The sequence below is a fragment of the Epinephelus fuscoguttatus genome, linkage group LG12 (assembly GCF_011397635.1).
Source record: "Epinephelus fuscoguttatus linkage group LG12, E.fuscoguttatus.final_Chr_v1".
Lineage (NCBI taxonomy): Eukaryota > Metazoa > Chordata > Actinopteri > Perciformes > Serranidae > Epinephelus > Epinephelus fuscoguttatus.
In genome coordinates this window covers 301,601-312,836 of record NC_064763.1, presented here as the reverse complement: position 1 = coordinate 312,836, position 11,236 = coordinate 301,601, and the positions used below count along the sequence as shown (strand labels likewise).

The following is an 11,236-nucleotide window of genomic DNA, read 5'->3' as shown; positions in this document are numbered from 1 at the left end:
CATATATTACTCAATTGTTTGACTTCATGATCTATCGATACATTTTAACCCCCCCCCCCCCCCGTGGACCCCCCCGCCGAAGAGTCAGAGGTGCAACGCGGAACGCGGAACTAAATCGTCTCAAAAGGTTGCTGGTCTGACCACTTAAAGTCTCCAAAAATCGGCCAGATATAAAATGCCTCTGGTAAATGAACGTCCTTCTGTAGCGCACCGGCTGGAGCGCCCACTGAGAATTCTTTGGCTCCCCTCTTCCTCCCTCTCACCCTCCCCGGCCTCACCACAGACGTTGCTCTCCTAGCGCTAGCGTGAGCTTGAGTTGATAGAGCAGAACGCATTTCTAAACGGAATACTGAGGAATACCGATATCCACTTGATCCCACTGTGAAGCATTCTTGAAAACACCCGGAAAACATCGGCAGAGTATTGTGTGGCTGTATTTAAGACAACTCTGAAACTGCACGGCAACAGACAGCACCACTGAAGTAAGCTCTGAAAAATTCTTCTTTCTCATTTGGCTCACGGTAGTTACATGTCACATCATGTTGATGTAGCGATGTGAAATACGATCCGGAGTTTTCATGGGCGTTTTATTTTGAAAATTGACTGGATACTCTCGTCTTTTCTGCGCCTGACTTCCTGTTTGACTCATTTGGTCTGCGCAAATTGATGTGCCGTTGTGCAGCGTCCATCAGAAATGGACCCGGAACGTATTTTTAGCGGGGCGGAGCGCCGAGCCACTTCTAGGCCACGGTTGGTGGAGCAGCTTACATTGACTTGAATGATAATAGCACCCCCTCCAGCTGTATCGCGCAACGACTCATGGGTTGGTTAGTAAGAGGCATTCAACTACCAGAGGGCTTTTGAAATCTTTTCGAAGTCGCGTAAAATTAAATGCTCTGATTCAGGGTAACCATAACATACCACTAGTGATCAGTAATTTTATCATCACAATCTCTGTATTGTGTAGACTTGATTTGAGTCTTACCTTTTGTTTTCTTTTTGTATTGCGTATTTTGTATTGTTTTGCCAATCTGTAACTGTGTTTGTGAGTGAGAGAGTTTAAAAGAATATTTTGTCTGCACATGATTTAAAATGATAAAATAGCCCTCCAGAGGCAGATCAGTACGTTAGTAATTTTTTTTTGATTACTGAAATGTTTAACCACTAATCCTTAGCCATATTTTAAGTGTAACCATAACATACCACTAGTGTTTTTATCAGTTTTTATCATCACAATCTCTTATTGTTCAGACTTAGACTTTGACCCTACTACTATGTGCCCCTGTATCAAAAGGACTGGCCCGAGCTTGGCCCCCCCATTTAAACTGGCCTATAACCGCCACTGAAAGGTGCCTATAAATACAATGCATTATTATTATCATTGTTGTTGTTATTATTATTATTATTATTATTAGTAGTAGTAGTAGTAGTAACTGAGTTGATCAACAGTACCTGGACTTCCTATGGCTCGTGAGGAGGAGGGCTCGAGGAGAGCTCGTGCTGTGATGGGACTATCCGTTAGTAGCCTACCCACACAGCCTCCTCCTCTTCCATCATGGCTCCGTCGGCAGAAAGGCAAGGATACTGGGGGCGGCCGACCTCAACGCTGGACTGGTGCGAAGAAAATTATGTCGTCTCTTTTTACATCGCGGAATTCTGTAAGTGAATACATTTAATCGCTCATAGTGGAAAGTGTGACATTCGTGGCTGGTTTGAGGAGACTTTGGGGGAGGACAGCCATTCTGTGGATTTACAGTCGCCCCTGAATAACGTAAACATGACGTGGGAGCAGCGGCTGTAACAATCGTAGAATATGTTTCTGTTAACGTTACCTTGTTTGCTCGGGTTTTATGAATTTACGGTCTGTCAGTATGCTACTTGTTAGCTAGCTCGCACGGGATTTTACCATGTAGAGCTGTAATGAGGAAAAAGAAAAGCTGTGTGCCGCGGAGATAATGCTCCAGTCAGGCTGTTTTGCATAGCTTTACTGAAGGTTTTTGTTTCGTTCGGTACAGTGTCAGCCCATAGACACATCACATTTTAATTTCAGTCCGGCACTTACTTGTATTTCAGCTCGACTGTAGTATGTGGTTATGAATGTTTCCCCTCGCAAGGTGCATTAACGTCATTCACTTGAAACTTGATGAAACGTCTCCTCTAGACTACCAAGGCGCCTCATTGCTTAGTCTAACTATAACAAACTGGTTCCTCAGGAACCATTATCTAGATTTTAAACACAGTTAGTGTCAGTGTTCAAAAACTGTAAACAGGCTTTCATGAAGGTAACTCATCACTGTGCAGGCAATTTAAGCCCAAGAAAGTAATTTGGGGAATGAATTCAGAGGATTTGTAGTCCAGCCCTCTTTCCTGTGCATGGTATTAATTAGCTTTTCAAAGGACAGTCTTTTTCAGTTAATGGCTGCCACACCAACACGTAATTCAGCAAGAAATTCTATAATATCCTACTTTGCAGAATTCATAGGGGGTGAATTAAGGGTAATTGGGACAGTTTTTGAATATCCTCCATCTGTAAGCTTTCTAGCCTAAAATAGAAAAATAGCCTAACAAATGATATATGTAATACTGATGATGTTACCTATCTATTTGTCTGGGAAAGACAAATAGAAAACATTTGGGTGATAGGGACAAGACCAGTAGCATACAGTAGTTAGGATAGGCCCCAGTGCACGCTATTATGATGGGCCCCAGTGCCAGATTTTGTGTCGAAACAGCTACTGTATATTTGATCATATCTTTACATAATCAAGTATAGACTTGACGTTGAACAAAATCAACATACAAATTACCAAAAATCGCTGCAAATCTATATGACAAAAATACCAAATAAAATAAGAAATGAATCAATGAATTGATTTTTAAAATAGTTGAACATATAATTTTGTTATAGAATGCTACTGACTATTTCAGAAATGAAAAAAAAAAGAAACATAGACAGAGATTGGTTTGCCTTCTTGAGGGTGTAAAACAGATGACCGCATTTGTATTTTAATGCGTGTTCTTCTTCGAACAAAGGGGTATTTCTGAGGTGGCAAGTTGAATCACTTGAATGGGCCTATTCTCTGCCCTAGAGAAAGCATGCCCTCCAACTGCTCTCTCTACAGGCCCCCCAACCCCATGGGCCCCAGTGCAACTGCATTGCCTGCACTTTCTTTATTTATGTCCCTGGACAGGACCTTTGGGACAGGAGCTTTTGGTGACTGGGACAGGATATCTTATCCCTGATTTCTAGTGTAAGCATATTTTTGCACAGTTTATTTTAGGGATGCACTGAAATGAAAATTTGTGGCCGAAGCCGAAGCTGAATAATATTAAACGCTTGGCCGAATACCGAGTACCGAATATCGTTGTTTAGTTTTTCATGAGTTTTTGCAGATGAACCCCCTCCAGATTAGTGTTGTCACAGTACCAAAATTGGATCCCACTGTACGATACCAATGAAAATATCATGGTTCTGAGTAGTATCACGATACCACAGCGAAAATGAGGCAAATGTGCCTTTTGTCATTTATAAAAAGATAAATCACTTTTCTGTAATACATCAATGATATTTCAATGGAATAAATTACTTACTGACTTATTCATACTTCAAAAACAGCATCAATGAGTGATGAACATAGGGGGATCAAAATAAAATAAATAAATAAAATAAGAATCAACCAGCCACCCCCCTCCCCTTCATAAGTAAAGAACAGTCCCTAAAGTGCGGTGAGGTTTGTGAGCTGTGAACGGCTCGTTTCTCCTCTGACATGTCACATACCTGTGTTTGGCTGGCTCGGCTGTTCAGGTACTTTAGGGCAGTCCACACGCCAAGAACAGGATATTATGGGAGGACAGGAATACATTACTGTCTGTCTGTGACCCCCGTTCAACCCACAACCAATGGGATTCGCCTTTCGTTTCTGTTGGTGGTTGAAATCTGTAGGCTGCTCGCACAGCGTGCTGAATGATTTAAGTCTATTTTGCTCGCTCAGAACTATTTTTAGTCGCAAATGTGAGTGTGGAGACGGGCGGATCGCCACACTGTCGACATTATATTCAGCCCGTCACGGCATGCTGTTTGATTGCATTATCAAAACACGCCGCTATTATTCGGCCTTGCTTTTAACTTATTCCACTGAATACCGAATGTGTGTTTTTTTGCAATATTTGGCCAAATATATTTGGTCACTGAATATTCGGTGCATCCCTAGTTTATTTCATACTTTGATATAATTTCACATGCTCATTTTTCTTCTCTCCAAGACCACCACCAGCACCTTAATCTTAACATTGTGGAGGGGTTTGTGTGTCCCTTTGAACCTGGGAGCTGTGTTGTCCAGGGCTAATAGCCCTGGGTAGGGTGTCCAAAGGCAAAGTGGTCCCAGGGGAGGGACCAGACTAAGAGCGATTCAAAGACCTCGATGACATGGACTTTTCAGGAGGTGAGCTCCTTGCCCGGTATGGGGACACTGGGGCCCCCTCCTGGAGCCAGACCCGGGGCGGAGCTCGCCAGCGAGCTTCTGGTAGTCGGGCCTTAGGGCTCAGCCTGAAGGGATTACATGGAGCCGTTGCCCTGTGGGTTAGAGCTTAGATTCTCTGCCCGAGGCCGAACCCGACCCAGACCCGACCTGTAATTTCCCGCCACTATCCTCGGGCTCGGACGGGTAGGGCTCCTCATAATAGACCTACGCTATGGAACCAACTACTTATAACCCCTTGACGGCGCCACTGGCTGCGCACGTGTGAGTCAACGGTGACAACGTGTGTGTCGGCTTTGTTGAGTGTACCAAATGCAGCACGATACTGGTATATAACAGCAAAAAGACGGGGACACTTAAGAGGCACATGACAAAGGCTTGGCATGGAAAGAAAGACGAGAGTCAGCCTTCAATGTCCACATTCGTATCCTTAAAAAAAAAGTGTTGGGTTTAAACCGGGCTCGGGCTCTTAATTACAGTTAAAGGGCCAGGCCGGGCTCGGACAGAACATGCACGGGCTCAGGTGGGGTCGGGCTGGATTTTTTTGGCCCTATCTAAGCTCTACTGTGGGTCCACCACCCGCAGGGACAGAAATCAGGGGCAAGTGCATTGTGTGCCAGGTGGCAGGCAGGGGCGGGGCGCCTGGCGTGCTGATCCCTGGTGTTGCGGACTGGCTTTGGGAATGTGGAATTAGGGGTGGGCGATATGGCTGAAAAGTATATCACAATATTGTTAAATTAAGAACGACAGGTGGACTCCAAAATGCAGACAACAGCTGAGCTCAGTTCAAAAGGTTTATTCTTCACAATCAAGTGAGTTATCGTTATAGGCCGGAGTGGGATTCAAACTCGAGTCTTTTGCATGGAAGGCGTTGGACCACGTGGGCAGTGAGTAGCAACTGGTGGGTACCACTGATAAGGAGGACCGGGGAGAGGACGAAGCTGGACCGAGGCAGGGTGAGGGAAATCCAGGATCGGATGTTAGCTGAGGAGTGGAGCAGGCAGAGGAGGATGCAGCTTGAGGCTTGACAGCAGCAGGCAAAAAGCAGCGGCACGCAAGGCAAGTCAGCAGCAGAAGTCCCAGAGAGATGTTGGCTGGAAACAGAGGAAATTGGAGTCAGGAGCAAGGTAAAAACGGCAAAGACCAAATACGCACAAAACTGGTGCAAGACAGGGGACAAGAACTTTACCACAGTAGGTTATGCAACGAACTGGCGACTACTGAAGAGAAGAGCTGGTCTCATATCCTCCGGGTTGATTGCTGAAAGACTGCAGGTGTGGAGATGATTGCAGCACCTTGCCTCACCTGCTCACACTCACAGAACGGGGGAAAGAGAGGAGGGAAAGGAAAAAACAGGTGCGATCCGAACAGATATAGCTGGTTCATATTGATCGATAACGATAATTATCAATATTTTTTTATAACCTATTTAAAATAAGGACCAGGAGAAAATAAATCAATTTTAAGACATTTATTTTAAACTCAGCTTTCTTCTGATTTCAATCACAGTTATCAGTCAAGGCACACGGAGTAAAATGTAATGTCAACACAACCATTAGAAAACACTGAAATAAATGAACGTACACAATGGTATTAACTACTTCTGGACCATTTCCTCGCTATCCGCACTCATTCTTGCTACTCACTCCACACTGTGTTGTGTTCAGAGTTGCCAGATCTTGGGAGAGAAACAAGCAACCAGGACCAGCAGCCAAAATTACTTTAGAAATACATTATATTTACTGCCCTTGAACTCTACCAAACCAACTAGCTGACCAAAAACGTGGAAAGAATAAATGAATGAATGAAAATGAAAGTAAAGAAGTTGCATATAATGAGCCATTTTACTTTCACTGACAGTGCTGGTATGCTGAACAAGATCTGAATGATGAGTACATATTTCACATACATATATTTTATTTGAGTTTAAATAAGTTATTGAGAAAGGCGATGTTTAGAGAGCAAGCCCAAATAACCAACTCCACTTTAGAAACAAGCCCAAAAAACTGCAGACTAACAATATTTGTAAGCGGCTTTACAAAAAAACAAGCCCAAAATGGCTTACAAGCAGACCTGGCAAACCTGACATTGTTAGCTGTTTGCGTGACACTGTTGCTAGGTTACCAGGGAGCAAGTGAGTGTGTTCATGCAACCAACCTTGCACAGCCCATCTCCGAGGGTAACTTGCGCGGCTTTCCTCGTGTTTTTTCCCGACAGAATACAGTAACATTATTGAATGGTATATTGAATGTTTTTTTCTATCGACGACGCATGTTTATCGCGAGATGATATGTTATTGTTTTATAGTGAGGGTAGAGTGGAGCGTGAGATGGATCGGCTGGTCGGTGTGGCTTCTGCAGTGATGCGGGCGCTGCACTGGTCCGTCATGGTGAAGAGGGAGCTGAGCTGCAAGGTGACGCTTTCGATTTACTGGTCCATCTCCGTTCCAACCCTCACCTATGGTCATGAGCTCTGGGTAGTGACCGAAAGAATGAGATTGCAGATACAAGCGGTGGAATTGAGTTTTCTCCGTGGGGTGGCTGGGCTCAGCCTTAGAAAAAGGGTGAGGAGCTCGGACATCCAGAAGGAGCTCGGAATAGAAGCCGCTGCTCCTTTGGGTTGAAAGGGGTCGGTTGAGGTGCTCGAGGTGTCCTTGGCACGTCCCACTGGTAGGAGGCCCCAGGGTAGACCCAGAACACGCTGGAGGGATGACATGTCTCGTCTCGTCTGGGAACACCTTGGGGTCCCCCAGGAGGAGTTGGACAGTGTTGCTGGGGAGAGGGATGTCTGGGGTGCTTTACTCGGCCTGCTGCCCCCGCGACCCGGCCCCGGATAAGCGGATGAAAATGGATGGACATTTTTCTTTTCCTGTTCATCATGATGAATTAGGATTCCATGTACATTTCTGTTCAACTGTATTTCTGAAGTCCATCCACAATTCAAGATAAAGCTGTCTGTCCTCACTAGGGCTGGGTATCGCTATTGACCTCCCGATCCGATCCGATTCTGATACACAAGGTCCCAAGTCAATATGATTTTCGATACGATGTGATACGATGTGATATCGATATTATAGTTACAGTACCAATTTTGCTTTGGTAATGGAAGAGATTCTCAAAGAACTAATGCTGTAAATTCAATCGTAAAAGGAACCCTCTAACATGGTGCATAATTAAATATTAATATTTACATTAAGAACTGACCATTTAACAAATACTTACACAACATCATGTACTTTTTGTCTATACATGATGACCGACAGTCATTCAACAACACAAAAGTGCAACTTCGTCTCCATTTAAACTTCCACAAACAAATATTGAACAGCAGCATGTTGTAAACGGTGTTTTGCTTTGTAAATAAAATAAAAAAATACAAGTAATATGAACATTTCCAATTTTCAAACATTGCAGTGCAAACAGATTTTAGGTCTGTACATCTGGCTCATGGTGCATGCAATGCACATTCTCAACCTAGTTAACACCTATTAGTAGGGATGCACCGAAATGAAAATTTGTGGCCGAAGCCGAATAATATTAAACGCTTGGCCGAATACCGAGTACCGAATACCGAATGTTGTTGTTGTTGTTAACGAACAGTACCTAAAGTGCGGTGAGGTTTGTGGGCCGTGAACGGCTCGTTTCTCCTCTGACACATCACATACCTGTGTTCGGCTGGTTCGGCTGTTCAGGTACTTTAGGGCAGTCATGACACCAAGAAGAGGATATTATTGGAGCCGACTTCTTCGTCGCGGTAAGCCAATGGCCGCCGTATTTGACAGGAAAACATTACTGTCTGTGTCTGTGACCCCCATTCAACCCACAACCGATGGGATTCGCCTTTCGTTTCTGCTGGTGGTCGAAATCTGGAGGCTGCTCGCACAGCGTGCTGAATGATTTAAGCCTATTTTGCTCGCTCAAAACTATTTTTAGTCGCAAATGCGAGTGCCGTGATGGGCGGATCGTCACACTGCCGACATTTTACGGACGCTGTTTGATTGCGTTATCAAAACACGCCACTATTATTCGGCCTTGCTTTTAACTTATTCCACCGAATAATACTACTACTACTTCTACCGAATATTTTTTTGCAATATTCAGCCGAATATATTCGGTTACCGAATATTCGGTGCATCCCTACCTATTAGTATTACCAGTGTGTGGCAGTGAGACTCTTGCTCACTCAGATCACCAGCAGCCAACCAATGTAAACAATAATAATAGAAAATGTAAACAATCACTAGACCCAGACCAGACCCAGACCAGGCCAGACACAGACCCAGACCCAGTCCAGAGCTTTGACCAGACCTAGATCAGACAAGACCCAGACCCGACCAGACAAGACCAGACCCAGACCCAGACAAGACCAGACCAGACCCAGACCAGACCCAGACCCAGACCAGACCAGGCTAGACCCAGACCAGACCAACCAGAGCAGTCCCACATCCATGGACGCTAAACATATAGATAAAAGGTAATACTGAAGTGTAGCTCATGAAAACATACAGTCACTGCATTGATTGTCTCACAAAGCTTTGGTGCAATTTGAATAGGAATTGAAAAAACCCACCTCTGAACTAAAGTGCATTTTAAAAGAAAAGAAAAGTGGCTGTCTAAAACATCTGGACAATCTAAACCCAACTAAAGTCCATGACACAAGGCCCCTTCATGACTGCTTCCTCACTATTTGCTGGGGACCGTAAGATTTCTCTGCAAGAAAAGCAGCTGATCGGCATGTTCTGGAGTGAGGCAGCTCCTTTTTGCTGTGACAATGTCACCAATGGTTAAGAATACCCTCTCAGAAGGGACACTGGTCCCAGGCACACAAACGCTTCCCTTGGTGAGCTAAAAGAGGGTGACTCGCCTCATGCTTCATCCACCAGCTCAGTGGATTTTCAGAGAGTGGGAGAGGATCTACTTCTCTGTATCCTTTGACTTCATCCTGTGCCTTCTCAGGTGCACTTCTCACTGGTACCGCTGGTTCTTTTGGCTTGTAGGCTGGATCCAGGAGAGACATCAGTGCAGAAGAAGGCTCCTTGGACCTCTTTGTTGGAGGAGGATCAGCAGCAAGGGAGCTGTCTTCCTGCTGTACAGAAACAGCAGCATTGATTCATTGCATTGGCTTTGCATAGATACAGGTATACAGTGTGTATACAGTACACTTACATGCACAGACACACCCCAGTGTATTTTAACTATTTTATAATGCAAAATAACCGAGCACACCCTAGGGGTTATAAATTTGTCTTTGCTGGAAACCCATTAGATTGAATTTTGTACAGACAACCAATGTATTAGTCTGCTACTCAACCCATCAAGCTACAAGCTAGCCACCCCCTCCCTAACACGGAGACACACACACACACACACACACACACACACACACACAGACAGAGACACACACACACACACACACACACACACACACACACGTTAAGTAAGCATACCTTGAATCCAAGTTGTCGTGCACGGCAGTCTTGAGGTCCTTAATCACGGGTGAGTCGTTGGGGACACTGATCATCTCATCCAACAGCTGTGTGTGCAGGGTTGCAATGACGGAGAGTGTTGGGGTCATCTCTTCGGACATGACCAGTGTGGCTGCCTTCAGTAATAATAATAATAATAATAATAATGATAATACATTATATTTGTGTATAGCACTTTATATCTGAAACAGATCTCAAAGTGCTGCAGTAAAGGATGAGCTATGATAAGACAAACAACAAAAGAAACAACAATGAGAAAATACAAAACATAAGAATAAGACAAGAGTGATACCTTCAGTGGCTGGAGAGCTTTCACAATATTTTCTGCCACTGTCACGTCAGCCTCTGTCAGGGTGCAGAGGTCTCGTTTGTTCCTGCACACCTCAGATGAGAGCAGAGTTGCTGTGATAAGATAAGAAAAACTTTATTGTCCAATTAATATTAAATTGAAATTCATCTTTGGCACTGGGACATAGACAGACAAACATCATTAAACATATTATATCTGTCTGTCTGTCTGTCTGTCTTTCTGTCGGTCTGAGATGAGACCAGGCCTACACCGCCATGCAGGACACCCTGCAGTCAGACACACATCGCCCACACAGCCAAGCTCCGCCCACCCATCCAAGCTACCTAACCAGCCAAGCTAACTAGCTAGCCAAGCTAGCACCTAGACAGCCAGCCAAACTACCTAGCCAGCCAAGCTACCTAGCCATCCAAGCTACCTAGCCAGCCAGCCAGCCAGTCAAGCTACCTAGCCAGCCAAGCTACCTAGCCATAAGAGTGCCTAGGGTCAGCACACGCATATGCGCCCCTAATGGTATTCACCTGTGATCGCTGGTTGTTGCTCCAAGAAGTGTTCCAGCGGGTCACCACGTCGATCACCAACTTGTGTTGAGGCAGCTCCAGAATCTTTTGCTTCTCTTAAGCATGTTGCTTGCCGTTGTGCTCCGATGGAACAAGGCTGTAATCCGCCTCACTCGGCCAAGCAGTCGGGCAACAGAGGTTATTCTGACTGCTACTTGTTAGGCTAAGTTCAGCGTGTGGGCGAAACAGCCAACATGCAACTCCATCAAGGCCACTGCCCGGACCATGTTGGCCGCGTTGTCTGTAACGATGACTGGGTCTTTGTCCTTTAGCTCCCTCTCTCGAAGAGCCTCGGTCAACAGCTCAACAAGATGACTCACGGTGTGGCTGGCTTCAATCACCTGCGTTTGTAAAACATGGGACATGAGGCACCAGTCACTGTTGATGTAATGAGAAGTGATGGTCA

At 44.9% G+C, this 11,236-nt stretch overlaps 1 protein-coding gene across 4 annotated transcripts in view; it reads left to right on the top strand.

Moving 5' to 3' along the window:
- The first annotated feature begins 171 nt into the window (after positions 1 to 171).
- acer3 (alkaline ceramidase 3) overlaps positions 172 to 11,236 on the top strand; it is a 92,532-nt gene continuing 81,467 nt past the window's right edge. For 2 of the 4 annotated variants that reach the window (XM_049591602.1, XM_049591601.1), the window contains exons 1-2: positions 1,520 to 1,658; positions 9,475 to 9,615. In XM_049591602.1, coding sequence (XP_049447559.1) covers positions 1,556 to 1,658; positions 9,475 to 9,615 — 244 coding nt within the window. In that variant the 5' untranslated portion in view covers positions 1,520 to 1,555. Of the gene's footprint in view, positions 483 to 1,519; positions 1,659 to 9,474; positions 9,616 to 11,236 lie in introns of those variants that run through there. The other 2 variants (XM_049591605.1, XM_049591604.1) reach the window with 2 other exon arrangements.